We start from the raw sequence: 18821 nt of genomic DNA on the forward strand, positions 1-18821 counted from the left end.
ATCGAATGCGTGGTATGTTTACAGCAGCTGTAGTATGAGATGATGTAGGATATCATAGGAGACTGTTGTGCCTCAATGCCCGATTGTATCGCTTCATACATCGTACATTCATGCTAGAGGTGGCTTAATAGGGTACTTAAACCTCCATTCATTTGAGATTTTTCCAACAATAAATTATCAATTAGCTTTCATTTTGTCAATTTTGTCAACTTTCTAATGTCCATTTTGCTAACATGTGTGCAAAATTTAGCTTCATTCTGGCAATTTCTTCTTAATGTAGCAAATTTAATGGCCAGTAGTGTAATTCTTACACAAAGTATAGTACTGAGTGCAGATAAAGTAAGAAACCTTTATTTTTATGCCTGAGAAGTAAAAGTTCTTTCTTTCTCAATAATTTTCTCCATTGTGTTTTTTGTAAAATGAAAATGTAATAAGTGTGCAACAAGCTCAAAAATACAGTATCTGAAATCTAACAGTCAAGTTCAGCATCAGTATTATGTGAGTAGTATTATTGCATACATTGTATTATGTTAGAAGTATTTCAAAAAGCTCCTGCAGTGGGAGGAATAGAACATGTACTATTCCTCTCGAACTGAAGTTGTTACCTTTTGTTATCTTAAGTACTTAATCAACGTATTTTTTTTACCATACTAAAATAAAATTGATACTCATATTACAATATTTTTTGTAAGTCAAAAATTATTTTTGTTACTATAAAATGATAAAATTCTTGTTATTAACATTTTAAATATTAATTGAGACTTCTTAATATTCAATGCAGAATTAACTTAGTACTTATAAAGCTTATTTGTATTTTTAAAAAATTGTACAATTAGTCAAGTACATATGGGGCAAAGTGGATGGGGCAAAGTTGAATAGTTCGTTTCATTTACTCACTGAATCATTTAATATAAATCACGTACGTTTTTATTTATTATTTAATTCATTTCATTCCTTCACTTAGTAATTCACTTATTAATTGATTCATTCACTTTCTTATTCATTCACTTTTACTCGCTTATTTATTTTTCTCATATATTAATTGATTTATTAATTTAATTATTTGTTTATTGTTTCATTATTTTTTCATTTATTCATTCAACCTTTTATTTACTGATTCTTTTAATCAAAAATATGTTTTATAATTGAATAAAAAATATTTCATAAGAAAAATATTTTATTTTTCACTTTGCCCCATGAAAACAAAAGTGAAAATTTTGCACATTTTTGGAAGACTCAAATTTATGGCCAAAAATAAAAAAAAAAATACTGTTTCAATGCAACATTTATAAGAAATACAATGTTCTTTACTATACTGTAATTTTCAAAATAAATTTCCGATTTTTTCATTTTGAAAAACCTCAGTCACCTTAACCATTTCACTTTGCCCTACATTCCCCTACTCAATATTTTTAAAAAATCATTTTGTCTTGTAGTTTAAAAATATTGGTACAGATTTGTCTTTGTTTGGTTTTAAATATTTGATCACACATTTTTTTAAATATTCAGTTAAGTATATTGCAGCATAACAAAACGAACAAACCATGCTTTTATGTTTTTAATTCTCAATAACATTTCCTTTGGTAAAATATTGCTTTTATATTTATGTTGGTTTTTTGTTCTTGTGGAATTGTTCTATGGTAAAAACTTAAAATAAAAGTAGATAATTTCCATTTCAGTAGTTCTCTTAAAAAACTGAAGCAGACTTTTTTGAAAGTTACCTTTTAAAATGTTTCCCTTGTTCTGATATTGGAAATTCAGTTTATTATTAAATAAGGGTCAATATAAATTGGGGTCAATACTAACTAACAACATCTATTTAATTTACCATGTTTTTCCTCGATTCAATTTTTTCATTTTCATCAGCAGAATTAGAACTTGAAAGTTTCAGTATTTGATTCATTTCTTCCAAATCGAAGTCCAATTTCTCTTTTGCACTATGAAGATAAGATACAATATAATTTAGTATACATTTTTTCAAAAATTGTTTTGAAAAGATGCAATCTTTAAAAGGAAAACAATTAAATCATTAAGTACAGTCAGCTGCGCTTAAACGAATAACAACGGTTCCGACATGTCTCATTCGATTATACGGGGAACACAAGAAACATATTTTTGACATATTTTGCGAATATTATATTCATTATTACCATGATAAATTGTAAATAATTAATTCCTTGAATATTGACACATATTTCACCCAAAATTAAAATGCTTAAATCTTTATGTAAATGACAAAAAAAAAAAATTACACATAATACATAAATGAATGCATAACAAAAAAGTATTTACTTAACTATTTCTTTTTTTTTTCCTGAATTAAATTAGGCATGGATTTCAGTGATTTTTGATTTCCTTTTGCAGTGTATACAGCAAGCTGTATTATACAACCTTTTTAAAACTGTGGGCCACTAAGATCAGAATCGATAATGGTCACTTCAAAAAGTGGAGGGGAAAGGTTGAAATCATAAAAATTCATGCATAGCATATTTAGAAATGCATTTGGAGAAGTGCTTAATTTTCGAACACATATATACTTTCTCCACTCATACAGATAAAGATTGCAGATGTATGCACTGCCACATTTTACAACCTTAGATAAGATTACAGCTAGAAGTCAACGAAGACTATTAAAGTTGTCCCCCCTTTTGTGCTTTATTACAAGTGACCTTTTACTTTCAAGGGGTGAACTAAAATTTTTTTGCACCGAAGAAACGAAATATTTGACTTGAAACAAGAGAGTTTTGCTCAAGAAACTTTGAATATGCATGTAATTAAGCTGGGTATCACTGATAAAAATATTTATTAAAGCACAGAAATTTAACATTACTGCAATAGGATTTTTTTTTTATTCTATAGATTTATACTCTTATAAGAGTGGGGATGATTGTACCATGAACAAAAGAATCAATTATACTAACAAATCCATTTAAATGAACAATGCACGATAAAATTATGAAAAAGCATACTTTTAGTACGGTACAAACCCGTTATTCTGAAAACCACTAATAAATCTAACCTAAGTTTGTTTCAGAAAATTATAATTGAAATAATTACCTCAAAAGATTAAATGTACTAAAAATTTAACAAAAATAATACTGTTCTAACATATATAATTTTGTACACAAGGAAGAAACAAATGTAATAATTCAAGGAGTACATTTGCAATTAATGAAATCAATTTTTAAATTTAAATCTTTTGGTGTGAAAAATCTTTCAGATTTGAATGACAAAGTTATGGTATTTTTGACAAGGAAATATTCTGCCCAAAATATCTCATTAAAAGGTTATGCTCGTTGATTTTGGCAGTTTGACTCTGCTCTGTATATCAGATTGCTATTTCTCAAGGCATTTGCAGTTCAGAATGGGGAATAAGAACTTTCTCTGGCTCAACTGTTTCTTCATGTTCAGGTATCTTCAGCATATTCTGAACCAAAAAAAATTATTTTGTCATCTGTATATAATAGATTGGCAACAGTATCATAAGACAATCACCCAGTTACAGTGTTCGGCTGCATCTTTAAAGATTCAAACCGATTTAATAAGCTGAACACATATAACTTTGCTTACTCGTGTATATTTAACATAGACTCGTGTATATTTAACATAGCATAACCTCTTAATGAGAATCAGTTAAACTTGACTGTAACCTTTTCCATGGCTTTAATAAACAATGTTGTATGATTTTGTTTTATGACTCACATTCCCAATAAATTAGATATTTTATAGGGATATTCTTTAAAGTTACAGCACAGAGTCAGTGTCATCAACCAGTTTTCAAAGAAGCATCTTCCTACAGCCATATTTCACATTTTGTAACATTCCACAATCATCCTGTAATAAAGCAGTTGCATCAGGAAGTACATAAACTACTTTTATGTTTTCTCAACATATTGATGTTGCCATTCGATGAGATGGAGTACTACCTAATATTCGTAAAGCCTGGTTATTCTTCTTTTCTATTTTCATTGCAATTTTCAGTAATCCCTCCCCCCTCCTTTTGTTTTTAAGTAATGCAAATAGGCACCAGTCTCAACAGTTCAGAATAGCAGGTTCTCCTGTACTTAAAACAGTATTAGTGGTTTGATGAGTAATTAAGAACATGTCATTTATGATGCAGAAATGTTTGATTGAATCTACTTTGATAAAATTTGTAGACTCTTTATGAACATCTCATTAGCAATTCATAAATAAACCGGTTGACGAAAATGTTTCAATTCAGTTACACCTCTCTTTAATTATTAGATTTCTCATTATTTTTTTCACTGTTCCTTTCAATTTTCTTGTCATTTCTAATGCATTCTTCTCACCAAATTTAACTGGTGCTCAAGTTTAAATGTTCAATTGATGGCTTTATAATGTATCATATTTAAGTTTTACTTATACTTCGTAACAATTATCAAGTGAAAAATTTTACAGAAAATCTTTCTGTCCTGTGAAACAATAATCATCAATAAATGCACTTTTTGCATGTTAAACAGTTATAGCCCATTTCTAATTGAATCTCTACTAAATTTAATCATTAAACAAGTCAGACAATCATAAAATGAAATAGTTACAAATATACAATAAATATCCTCACAGTGATTCATGTAAGAACAAAAGTTGGATGTACTCCAAATTCCTTTACTCAAAAGTGTGCGCATATCTTGCACTAGCTAAAGTTCTCCTGAAATTTCAGTTTTAACCATGTCATCAACAAAAAATAACTGAATAATAATAATAATAATAACTTACTGCTTCAAAAATTCATCACATAATACTTCAGTGGGTTCTTCAAGTTGCAAAAGAAGATCTACACATTCAGCTAATTGTTTTGGAGCAGCCTGAAAAAAATTCATTTAGATAATTATTTGTAAGTATAATGCAATTTTTATATGAAAAAATCTAGCTTTAATATACAGACATACACACACACATGTGTGTGTGTAGATATATGCAATGCTGGTCATCCAAAATGCAGCACTATGCAGGAATTTTTGAAACAAATCCAAATTTGTATCACTCATATACCATGTTGAGAAATACAATTTCAGTGCATTCACACATCAGGTGCAGCTACAGAGCACTTACAAAGTGTTTATAAAGAGAGGCAAGACTGCTGTTTTGGCAGATATAAATTGTAAAATCATGTGATTTTTGGCATATAGTTTCTGTATGCCTCAACAAAAAATATAAGCACCATTCCAGCACAGGGGCATACTAATGAAACGTTACAAGAGGTCACTGTGCCCTCAAAAAAATATTCCTTATTTGGCAAATTTTGTCTGAAATTCAGCAAATTTGGAGACAGTATTGCATTTTTGTTTTGTTTTTTACTGATCTCCGACTTCTATGATACACATGTTTCATCATTAGGCAAAAGTCGGTTTCTTTCAGTAAAATGGCGAACTTACTCCTCCCAAAATTTAAGTTTTGTGGCGTCCATGCATGTTTCTGAGTTTGAGTGAGGCAGAATACTTACATACAGTTATTATATAGTCGACTCCCGCTACAATGCGATTCAACATACACGTAACGGCTATAACACAAATCTTTCAGGAGTAACGAATTTTAGAGCTGACGTGAATTCCTCATCCACAACATGAATCTATTTGGAAAGAACTATCGGCTTTGTTACTGACTACTAAATGTTGTTTCGTCAATGTTATTACATCCCTTTAGCCTCAATGATAGCGAAAGTTCCCACATCCAATTAGTCTATGCATCGCATTGTTAGTGTATCAAATAACTGCTCAGCATCTTTCATTTATTTTTTTCATTCTAAACATTAAAGTTAATGAAATATAATGGCACCTTAGTGTGTTATTTCTCTAAAGTTTGAGAAGATTGGAAGAAAAAGAAAGTTTCTGGCAAAACAAAAGGTTAAGACTCTCAATATGCTTGAACAACTACAAAACGTCAACGGTAGCGCAACAATATGTATGAGCGAATCTTCCCCACGTACAATTAAAAGTCATAACGAAAAGATATCCATAAAAGTTCACAACTTAGTTTCAATATTGCAGCTTACAGAGTCGAAGCAAAGTAAATATTATGAAAATGCAACCTGCTCTTGTATTGTGGATTAAAGAGATCAGGAAGAGGGGCTTTTGCCATAAATGGACACATTTTTAAGAAAAAGCAAAGCAACCATATTTTAAAATGTATTAGATAAGAATAACAATCAAATCATGGAGCATGAATCATCATCTTTACATTTTAACTCATAAATATTATTACTTTATCAACTGTACAGTATGATTCTAGTGCAGCATTTTATTACTTCTACATACCGTGCATACCGTGTTGTCTTATTTTATATCTTTCCCTCCCATCAATCATCCATTTTGTGCATCTTAAAGAATTTTATATTGAATGAAACAGCTGTTTTTAGATTTTTAAATACAGTAAAATTTCAGTTCTTTTTGTAAGAAACGGTAATATAGTTGAGGAATGCTTTAAAGCAGTTTGAAGGCTGTTTACAAATGTCTAAAAGAATTTGGTACGTTTATTAAAAATTTGTATATATACATTTTTTCACAATGCGAAATTTTGACTAACGCGGAGAGTCTTGGAATATATTTCTCATGTAGGTCAGGACTTGACTGTATTAACATTTGAGAAATTGGTAATCATGACGGGCGTAGGCAAGCCAAAGTCATGCACATAAGAAATTGGTGGATGCAGATGCAAACAGACCAGAAGGACGAATGCACCTCCTCATGGCACTACTCACTCGGAAAATCATTATACACATTTAACACTGATGGAGTGCAGAGTCGCAACCACAAAATCATATTGCAGCATATGCATTTTATGACACAACAATTGGTGTCGGCATGAAGATTTTGACATAATTTGTAGCACAGCAGACTAACGGCCAGGCATCTGCTACATTGCTTACATTTGACTTCAAATTAATCATTTGCAATGATGCACTGAAAGGATGTAGACAACCAATTAGCGTGAAATTATGTTTTTGAACAAATTATGCTTCTGGATGCAAGTTGACAATGGTCAGATTCAAATTTGAAAAGAAGATGATTGAGTGTTGTGTTATGAATCATCATATTCGTCATGCAATCAATGTTATTGGATGGGTTTGCATTGGACTCCACTCTTCAGACTCTTAGTTTGTTTTGCCGATACACTTAACCTGTGCTGTATCTCTGAGTTGTTGCAGTCTGCTTTAATTTTTTTACATTCAGGTTTTGCTTGTGGTCACATTTCAGCACAACAATGCATGATCACACATTGCATGCAAATTTCAAGCATTCTTCTCAACTTCCCAAAGCATTGTTTTTTTGGTATATCTGTTTTCAAGAGCTATGGCCCATTGAAATTGTCTGGTCAAAGCCTGGAGAACGGCTAGCTGAACATGTTGAAATCACAGGTACAACAGATGAACTTTGACTACCCACTATGGAGTAGTATGGGCTGCCCATTCCCCAATAATACAGCTATAGCCTTTTTGATTCCATGCCAAAGCATGTAACAGCAGTTGCTGACAAACATAAAAACGGCCCTAATTACTGATCTTATCTTAATGACTTCAAAGTTTATTTCGAGTCAATTATCATTAAATGATATGTAGAAGCTCTGAAATAAATTTGGCTTTGATATGGCTATTCCTTCTTGATGCTGCATTTTGGACTGGCAACAGCATATATACCAACATAGCATGTATCAAGAACTCACTTCAAAAAATTCAAAAGAATAATTTCCTTAAATTTAAATTATTATTCTCTAAAGTTAATACAAATTCAAACAACTCGACCAGAACTGAAAGTATCATGAAAACCCTAAACCATTTTTAAACTAATAAAACACATTGTACATTTTTTATTGAACTTGCTGCAACTACAATTATTCGGGATTCACAAAAAGCAAATTCTGAGATAAACAGCTTTCCCCTTTTCATAAATCTACAAGAAATTAAATTGCATAAACACTAAATGAATACTAAATGAAAATAAGATAACTTATTTAATTAAAAATAATTCAATGCAGTAAAAGTAGTTTAAACAATTTAGAAAAGATACTTACATCTTTTGACTTAAACTGTTCCTGTAATTTTACTTTCAGTTCGCCAATTAAAATATCACAATCTTCTTGAATACCACGAAAAGAAGGCATGTGTTCATACTGGTGAAGAACCTTTTGAGCTTTTAAATAGTACCTATCCAACAATAAGAAAGTTTAAAGGACAAAATTAATAAAAGTAAATCTTGCTTAAATACAATGTCTAAAACAGATGTTTAAAATTTTAAATGAGCACAGTGTATTAATGAAATGGGATAATAATTTTACATTATGCATAGTTAAATGTTAAAATTCTGAAATGCTATGATAATCTATTCAGCATGTGTGTATGATGATTGCCATTTCAAGTCCTCTCTTAATATGGTAACTAGAACTGGCAAGCTATGTTCCATGACCTTGCTGCTTATGACTACTTTCTCTAGGAGTACTTTAAATAAAAAGTTTAAGTAAACAACCCTCGAACAGTGGAGGATGGTGGAAAATGATGTTAGCAACCACATCCACCTGCAAATGTGGGAAAAAGTTATTGAAACTTATATCAACAAATTGAAATACTGCAAGTCAAAGGACACACACATGCCAAAATTTATATTTCATATATATGTATATCAGAAAATTAACTCATTGCTGTGGCATAAAAACATATGCCCTTTTGTAGTGTTGCTCTTTCAAAAATATTAAATGTGTCCTTCTCATTGGTACATCTTTTATGTTCCCAATAATTATTAACCTGTTCAGTATACTTTGAAATAAACTCATGTCACACTAATGTAAGTTATTAATGGAAGATATTTGGCCACCCAAACTTTTGAGGAAAAATCTTTTTGTTTTCCAATCATGAACAGTATTCTGCACAATTTTGTGTATCAGAAGCAAATGAACCTACTATATAAGCTCAAATCACTTAAACATCTCCAATAAAAAGCGGAGAATGGTGTAACATCCTGAGGATGAAAGGCACAGGCAATCACAGCTTGATTAAGTCATCACTGTTTTAAATCAGCAAAATTTTAGGATTTACTCAACATGTTTTCTACTACACAACTTGTAAACTTTACATTTAATTTTCTCAACATAGTTTAAAGCTCATTTAACTACATGTGTGATCATTCAAACCTTTGATTCTATTCATATTTTCAACTTTTATAAAAAGGGTTGCATGCAACAAAACCTACTATTCAAATAAGAGTACTTTTCCTAAACATTTTATCCTAAGTCAGAATTTGTCTTTCATTTATTATTGTCTTATCAAAGCACTCAGTAACTTGATTTCGCAACCGCCAATTTAAATTTACAAAGACAGTACTGCATTTTTATCTCCCAAGACAATCAATAAAAATCTTGAAATCATATTTAGAACGGATATACTAACTCATCAAGTTACAAAAGTCCTCTCACCGCTGATTCCTGACAACTTTCTTGTTGAGTCTATACTCTGAATAGTGACTGCATACTATTTCGAAAACAAATACGACATCCTTCTGTGTGCGTTTCTAGAAAAAGAATGATAGTAAACATTTTCTGTCTGATGGCGATTCAGTTTTGGTTACTTTTACTTAGGCTTAAAATAAAACAAAAGAAGCATAACAATAAATGAATATATTCCTGCAAAGCAAATACTCAAGTATTCATTAATTGCTGCAAGCACATAACTTTTGAACTTAGCTGCATCACTTCTTTTTTAGCTCGTTTTTGCTTCAGACTTTATACATATTGAGCCTTTTAAGCTTGTAATCATAATCTAAACATAAAAGTCTATTTACTCTATTGGTAATATAGCCTTGAACAGTTTAAAATAAGAAAGTATCTTTCTTCTAGAACATTTACAAAGGAATGCAATGGCTCTGCAATAGCATGTGGTAAGGAGTAGATTCAAAATCCTATCTACAATGATCCAGTTTTTTTTTTTTTTTTAGGGATTTTTCTAATTGCGGGTTTTAAGTACCTGAAATGAGCTAATGTTTTATTTAATGTAAACAAGATCTATATGTGATATGAACCAAACTGAGCAGCCACTACAACATGTAAGGTCTTATCAAACTTAGATATGAGAATGGTTGAAAAAAACGGAAACTTTACAGGGGGGGAGGGAGGTTTTACTTAAAAGGATTTATTTCAACTCAAGAAAGATCAAACTCAATGGATTCGACTCAAGAACTTTGAAATTTCTTGCACAAAATAATGTATTAGGAAATTTCTAATATTTACATTCAAATGTTTTTTGTGTTTAAATGTTTTTTCATGTTCAGTATTCTACATGAAAACACTAACTTAGATCATGCAAGTTGTAATATTGTTTAATTTCCCTGAGCACTAAAAGATTATATGAGGCAGTGAGAAGCAAAGAGATGTAAGTGGACATTTTCAAGTTTTGAGTAAAATCTGTTTAAACATGCCATCCTAGGTAGGCTTTCATTGAAATTTTTTTTCTAAATCATACTGTACAGCAGCAACTACCAGGGCTACTAGTACCATCTCTTGCCCCAAGACAGAGGAGAGGTTCACCTACCATGTGTACTGGTTATCCTTAAATTTTTAATTTTGCCACTTACATTCCTTTGCTTTTCACTACCGCATATGTGACTACAGTAAAACCTGTAAAGTTGACCACCTTTGTAAGTTGACCACCTGTCTATGTTGACCGCTTTTGTCAGGAACGGAATTAGTCCTATCTTATATAATGAAGGAAAACCTCTGTAACTTGACCACTTCTCTATCTTGACCACTAATGAACACCAAGTTTGGTTAGGAGTATTGTAAAAAAACCTTTGTAAGTTGACCACTTGGTTTATTTTTTAAAATTTTATTTAGCAAATTATTTTTTTATTATTATTTTTTAATAGCTTTCCAAGAATATTTTTGATGCCAGACAAGTATTTTACCAACTAAATGAAACAGCAGCATAACTAAACCTCCTTTTGAGTTTAACCACATGGGAAAATTACTAAGAACCCTTCTATTCTCCAAACTTGTTTTTCTTTTGTTGTTAAGCGAAAAAATTTGTAATTTTTGATTAGATATTAATTTTTAGGAACTATTAATATAAAATGAATAACTTTTCATAAACAATAAGACTTTTTTTTAAATCAATTTACTGAAATTTTAAATTTGCATGACGTATAATGATACGTCATTCTGGGAAAATAATCTCTAAAAATATTTGAATAACATTTTAAATTATTATTTCAAAGTAATGTTAAACAATGAAAGTGAGTTGAACAGAAAGAGTAAGTGTCAATAAGTCAAAAATTGAATACATGATGGTGCAAGAATTACAAAAAAAAAAAAAAAATCATTACCCTCTTTATAAGTTGACCACCTGTCTAAGTTGACCACCAAAGTACTGCACCACAAGTGGTCAACTTACACAGGTTTCACTGTACTATGTTTTCTTACTAAAATTATTAATGTATACACAGGATTGAATTATATCAATAGCATCAAGTAGAGGAGAAATGCTTAAGTTAAAATTTTAATTTCAAAACTGTATCTGTATATATAATTGTGTGTGTGAACATATGTATGCAAATGCATTAACAACCTTCTTTGAGAAAGAAAAGCAACTTTTCATTTAAAATCTCACAATTAAAAAAAAATCTACAAAAAAAATAATTTAGCAAATTATAAAAATCACACCCCATTCAAAATTAACAAGCGAATGATGGTGGGACTTATTGGATAATTTTTAGTGTCATGAACTTAGAAACCTACTGACAGCAAGAAAACAGAAAGATTTTTTACTAGTAAAAATATTAGTCATATTTCTAAGAATGAAAAATAACACATAGACTGTATAGTACATACATATTTTTTAATGTTTAGAACGTTTTATGTCTTGTAAGAAAACATAGCTATTAAAATACACTTAATTGGTAAAAAATCAATTTTTCCAGAAAAAAATAACTAATTTTTTTTCCACTGCTTCAAAATTTAAGGAAATCTTACATTTCTAATGTTACTATATCTAATGCAGAATTCCCTTAGAATTATTTGTAATAGATCTGTTGATAAATCTAAGCATTTTACTAGCTTTGCTACTTGCTAAGCTGCACTACTGATTTGAATTTTAAGTACCAAGTTATTAAGCAGCCTTTACTGGTGAGGTAAGGTGTCTTACATCCCAGAAAAGCTGGAATTTTGTATTTAAATGCTTTATAATGTTTACATGTATGACTTAATTTGTAAATGGGGTACTGTTTCTGCGGTATTTATATAAATAACTAATACAAAAATCATTGGAAATTCTCCTATTTTAGTTTGCTATACTTCGTGGAGTGTGCAAGAAATATAACATTGAGGTTAAAAAAAAATCTCATCTCATCATTTACGTAATAGATACATTCTCACCAGTTAAGGGTTAATGCATCTAGAAGCACCTAACATCATGTTTTCCTAACCAGTGTAACTGAATCTCTGTTATAAATATTTTCTAGGTTTCTGCTCCTTCATTAACATTCCTCACCTAAGTCCCTGCGAAACAACAATTAGAACGTTATCCTATGCTTCACTCTCCGAATCATATTAGCAACCCTTTTTAGACTTTTAACTTTTTCTTTACAAGATAATTCCTTTGAAACCTAAAAATATCTTCATTATATGCAATAATCCACAACAATCAATTTTAACAGTTGCTTCTTTAACATCTAGCATGGCTACCTAGATTTGCAAAAACAACACCTTGGTTAAAAACAGCAACTGAGATACACCAAGTACATTTGCCTGATTTACTATTTTTCTTATAGAAAAACGTTCCCTCTAATACTGAACAATAACTTCAAGGACCAATATTCTAATTCAAATCAGTTAAAAAGTGAACATCAAATTACTAGATGATATAAAACATGCAACTCTTTAAAACTATTCTAGTCATCTCCTACTCATCAAGAAAAGCAGTGAAACTAGAAAGGAGTAGCGAAGTATCGATTATAACTAATATATCTTCAAACTGTCTACATTATAAAATTCAGGGCGGAATGGCAAGTTTAACATCAAAGTTTGTCAGCTCTGTTCAAGGAAAATAATTACAGAACATTCGAAAAACTTCAATGATGATTTTAGAAATCTGGTTTTTTTTTTTTTAACTTATATGTAAAGCCAGCAAGACAAAAGAAACTATAAACAATTTCAGGCATGAGGTGCTGCAGATATTGTTCCTGAAGATTGATTACACACATTCCTAATGTATTAAAACTCATTTTCATAAAATATATAGGCCTTTTCTTTTCTTCATTTTTAACACCTATGAAGTGAAAACTAATTTAGAGCAGTGAATTACGAGAATTTTTTGTCAAAAAATAGTAATATTAATAACTACAGTTCAACTGTTATAAAAAATCTTAACAGAAACTTTACGAATATCCAAAGCATTATTAGTGATGTACAGACTATGCAAGCTATTGAAATGCTTAAAACATAATAAATGATATACTGACTAGCGTGATTTTGTTTTATGTTATTGTATAAATGTAATGATACAAATTAACATCTATTACCGAACAGCTTGACCATAGGATTCATTTTCAATGCAGGATTTCAAACGCGGAGGTAATTCAAAGAGGAATTGGAGCTGAAAAACATTTAAAATAATTGTTACAAACTTAAAAGTACAATAATAAAAAGGAAAATATATATATGAAACAAATTGGTCATTAATAGCTGGGTTTTCCAATAAAGTTAAATATTAATAGTAAAAAAAGAAGCAAAAAGGTAAATCCCACAATTTCATCCACTATAAAAGCATAACTTTTCCATTAAGAATTTTCCTAAAAATTTCAGACAACTTAAAACAGTTTAATAAGCAACAAGTAAAACATAAATAAAATAGCATCCTTTTTGTTCAAGGCAATAAAAGGCTATACTAGCAAAGCAGTTATTGTATTAATGTCAATAATCATAGTCTTCTCAGCCCAAACATTTTCATTGGTTGAATCTTGATATCTTAACTCTACATAGGTTGTACAAAAAATGTAAGCAATCTTGTACAAAAAATTTAAGCTAGTTTTGCTTCTTTTTCTTTCTCTAGCAATTTTTCTTATATTGACTACTAAATTTGTGTTTTCTAAATGTGGCAAGGGGGAAGAAAATATTTTAAGCTTAAAATTTAAGAAAAACACAAAATTTTTGCATATAATTTTCCCAGAATGTTTTTTTTTAATCCAAAAGCTCCCTTGGAAGATTAAGTTTTCAATCAAAATTTTCCCAACTGTATTTGCATTGCACATAATTTCCTCTCTAACATCAGCTCACACTACATATTGATATATTTCATGAGTGCACACATGACCAACCTAAATTTTAGGTAAAAAGCATGTGGAAAACTTTTGCTTACATAGTGCATGCTTTCTTTTCAAGGATGACCTTAAACTGTCTTTTAACTCTAGGAGATAGCCTTTAAACAGCAAACATCTCTAACTGTTACTTGCCGGACCCTAATACATTATTAAATATGTTCTAACAATTGCATTTTTAAGACTTCAAATTCAGAAAAATTTCAAGCAAGAGTCCTTGAACCGCCTTCTTCTACTATCATCAAAGATAATAAAAAATTGAGTTTTTGAAACTACACTTACGAAAATTTTAAATGGGATAGTGTCTGAACACCTCCTAATGTCATAGACTACAGCTTAAGTTTTTAAGACTTGAATTCCAAAAAAATTTCTAGAGGAAAGCTCCAGAACTCCTTCTTCGAAACTTCCTCCAGGTTTGTCTGCAAGTGCGTTTTTGGAACTTCAATTCCGAAATTCTGAAGAGGAATCTATTTCAATCTATATTTCAAGCAATCAATCAGAGACAAGTCCTGAGCTCTATCTTTTACTCAAACCTCAAAAGATATGGACTATAATCTAGTTTTTGAGACTCCAATTTCTAAAAATTTCAGCTGAGTTCCCTGTACTTTTCTTCCCTCTAAAACCATCTAAAACTTTTTGAAACTATAGTTTCAATATTTTTTGGGGGGGGGGGGGAGTGAGAACTCCTGGTAGAAAATTAAACTTCCCATTTAATTTTTTGATGAGATAAAAAAAGATAACCAGAAAAGTGGATCAATGTGCCCCATCTCCTCCTACATACCACAAAAATAATTTACATTATCATCAAAAAATAAATGAGTTTGTACTAATAATTAATTAGTAGGAAAATGCATTAATTATCAGTGGAAATATGACAGAGGAACTTTATTTTATTATGTACTAAAAATATAATGAAATATTTCATTAAACTGATTACCTTCTTTAAAAGCATGTGAACTCCAGATAATTTTGATATTTGCTGCCTTCGTCCTTGTAATGTGCTTGTGATGTTGCCACTGAAATCAGTAATAGCAGACATGTTTGAAGACAGACAATCCATTTCCTCCTCCATTTTTTTAAAATCATTTTTCATCTAAAAATCAAAAACTACTTTTAATTCCTTACCCAGGAATTTTGAAAAAGTGAACTGTTTTTTTAAAGTACTAACTAATTCCTATTTTAACCTAATGACAAATTCTGAGCTCAAAAAGAAAAATTGTAACATGAAAACAAAATGAGATAGAATGATTGATTTCTGCAGGACATAAAAAATAATTGGTTTTGACATAATGATTAAATAAGCAGAATGCTATTTACATAAAACACTAAATTACATCATAAAACTTGTGCATTTAAAACTAATAAAGAAAATCACAGTAGTAGATGCTAAAATATACATTGTGGGAAAAAAATTGAACATCTTTAATAAAAAAGTGCACACCATAAATAACATAATAAAAGTAATATTATGCAAAGCACAAGGAAGTTTGAAACTTAGTATCTTTTAACCAGCATTCTGCAAATATATTTTTGGAATGCACAAAATGAGAAAATCCACAAGCTTGATTGCTGCAAAGGAACTGGATTATCTACTCATCACACCATACGGCAATTTTCTACAAGAGAGGTAATTACTATCATACAGAAGACATCAGGGACATATCCAGTACAGAAAAAGGAAGGGCAACTCCAAACACCCCTCCCCCCTTTCCAAATAGAAAATATGTGATATATATATATTTTTTTTTAATTCAAAAAATTGATTATTTGACGGCTGTTCAAATGTCTAAAGTCACCGATGAGCTCAGCTCTAGCACCTTCACACCTGATTTTGAAAGAGCATTTCTTTTTCAGGAGCTCATGGAAAAGAGAAAGTTACTGGTGTTTGATTGGGTTACCGACACAATAACTTTACAAAGGTAACAAAAAATAATACAGGGCCAAAAACATTTATCTTTTCCATTTACTCCCCTCAAAAAAAGTGGTCTTTTTTTTGCAAAATTTGTTATCACACACAAGATCCTCCTCATATAACATTAAAAAAAGTTTCAAATTTAAAGAAGTGTCTCCCTTAAGGCTGCTCTTCAGTGGGGAAGAAAAACGATCTCGCTTGAAAATGGGCCTTTTCTTTAAACGAAAGCAGTGTACATCAGTGAAATGATTGACACTTCAACAGCCAATAGAACGAACGGTGACCGATGAAAGTGTGGATCATGTGACCTGTCACATTTTGCAGGGGGACAGACCGGACGCTCCCCCTGCTGTGCAAGTCAAGGGAGGTATAGCTGTCGGCGAAATGAAACCGCAGCTTTTTAGACCCTTCCAAGGAAATTCTAGTTCTTTCCCTCTTGAGTCTTGACTACATAAGTAAAAGAAAAATAACTCAATGTAAAAGGCGCGAAATTTTACATTGCCGCGCATTTTGCAATCCTACTTGTGATATTAATTTATTTGTATTCACGCTAAAATTAATTTTGAAACAAAGATTTTTTCCCCCATTAATACGGTTTCAGATCTCATCTAGGAAAAATTAACGAATGAATGAATATTTGCAATAAATAAATTCATAAATTATTTTATTTTTAGAAAAATGTTCGTTATTGAAAATTGATGATTTCAAAAAAGGAAGGAAAAAAAAGATAGCCCGCATGACCACACTGAATTTTAACGAAATGAACTCCAAATTCTAACCAAAAAATATTCTTTAAAAATGGATGATCCTACTTAATATATTTGAAAAATCGAGTGCCGAATAAAACTGGAGACTAACTAGTTATCGGTTGGCGAAATTTTTTCGCTTCCTCTGCCTGTTTGCCACTCTCCCCAACCCTATCCGAGTTGCCAGAAAACATTCTTCTTAAAAATGAAACTAGATCCTCTTTGCATAGTTAATACTTGATTGTACAATAAACATTAATGCCACTAATTAGTTACATTAACCTTTATTTGAACTGATAATATTTATATTTTAGTGCTAAATTAAATACTACTTTGTTGGTTAGTTACCTGTTTTACAAATGCAGTGGCGAATAGAAAAAAATGTGGCTACTATAATTGCCTTTTCTCACCACTGGTGACCAGAAAATTCCCCTAATCTTTATCTTTGAATAATTTTCTTTTTGAAAAAATATTTATTTATTTATCTAATTTTATATGTAGATGAGAAGGCTACGATAGCATTTCTCAAGGGGTTGTTATGGTGAAAGTTCTTTCAAATTGAGCATAACAACGGCAAAGTCGCGGACGGCTACGGATAAGGATTTCCTGAATTTGAAAAATTAAAGATTTTTCTGTGATCTTTGTTTGTATGCAGGGGTGCTCACCCTGCTCCAAACTCAAAGGCAAAAATCACTCCTTCCCCCACTCTCAATGTTTGTAAACTATCTTGCGTTGAAATTTTGGAATAAAACTAAACCTAGCACTTTTAGAGTTTCAGATTCCCAGTTACTAAATTCGGCAAAATACATGAGGTATTACATACACTATATGACCAAAAGTATTGGGACACTTTCAAAAATTCACAATTTTACGGATTTCTTGAGAAATAAAAGACCAATTGCTCTCTGCTCTGTAATTTTTTTTCTCATGAAAAGTATACTCCAGACGTCAAATCCAATAACAATTAAGTCTGCTATTCATTTAGGGGACCAGCAACAAATAATCCGTTCTTATCATGAATCACTCTAACGATGGCAGGAAAGTGTTGCCAGTTTGCTAACAATCCCTTACCATTCGTCGCCTATCCTAGAATTATAGAAATTCGGCTCATTAGATCGCTGATAACTTTTTAAAATTTAAAGAAATTGCGGTGGAATTTTTTTCATGGATTGTAGGATGTATCTGAGCTTTGAATTATGAACGTTATAAATTTCTATCTTTCGATCTTTCGTGCATGCGCAGTGAAAAATTAATAGCTTTAATTGTTCATATTTCATCAAATTTTCAATATTTTAACTTCAAATTTTATTATTATGTTTCTCTAAAATGCTGTCAAATATTCTAAAAGTTTAGTAACGTTTGACGAAATACTCTGCGTAATATGAGGCGAAAACCGTCAAAAATTTTTTGCATTTTCGGAAGAAATGCTTATATTTCCATGGGTATAAGAGATATTTTCACAAAAATATACAAATAAGTTTTTGATAGATTTTTAACTCATTTCTGAAAATTATAGCTTATTCCCAGCAATTTGCAATGAAAAATGATCAAAAAACTTTTTTCCTCTATTTGTTGTCGGTCCCCTAAATGAATAGCAGACTTAATTTTTATTGGAAAATGACAACTAGAGTATACATTTTATGCGAAGCAAATTATAGAGCAATTGGTCTATTATTTCTCGAGAAATCCCTAAAAATGTGAATTTTTGAAAGTGTCCCAATGCTTTTGGTCATATAGTGTATATAATGCATCTACTTCAACACATTGAGTTTTTATTAAAATTTCCTAATAAGTCTTGTGAGTGTCTGATCCTCGTTAGTTGTCATAATAAATATTAAGGGTTGTCCTTTT

The 18821-nt window shown here is 30.6% G+C and overlaps 1 protein-coding gene across 2 annotated transcripts in view; it reads right to left on the reverse strand.

Annotated features, from left to right (window-relative positions):
* Nucleotides 1–18821, reverse strand: part of LOC129219378 (vacuolar protein sorting-associated protein 51 homolog) — a 231071-nt gene that overhangs the window by 45059 nt on the left and 167191 nt on the right. For both annotated transcript variants that reach the window (XM_054853753.1, XM_054853754.1), the window contains exons 4-8: nt 15250–15405; nt 13518–13591; nt 8029–8161; nt 4738–4826; nt 1829–1937 (exon numbers count right to left, since the gene is read on the reverse strand). In XM_054853753.1, coding sequence (XP_054709728.1) covers nt 1829–1937; nt 4738–4826; nt 8029–8161; nt 13518–13591; nt 15250–15405 — 561 coding nt within the window. The remainder of the gene's footprint in view (nt 1–1828; nt 1938–4737; nt 4827–8028; nt 8162–13517; nt 13592–15249; nt 15406–18821) is intronic.

Source organism: Uloborus diversus, chromosome 3 (assembly GCF_026930045.1).
Source record: "Uloborus diversus isolate 005 chromosome 3, Udiv.v.3.1, whole genome shotgun sequence".
Taxonomy (NCBI): domain Eukaryota; kingdom Metazoa; phylum Arthropoda; class Arachnida; order Araneae; family Uloboridae; genus Uloborus; species Uloborus diversus.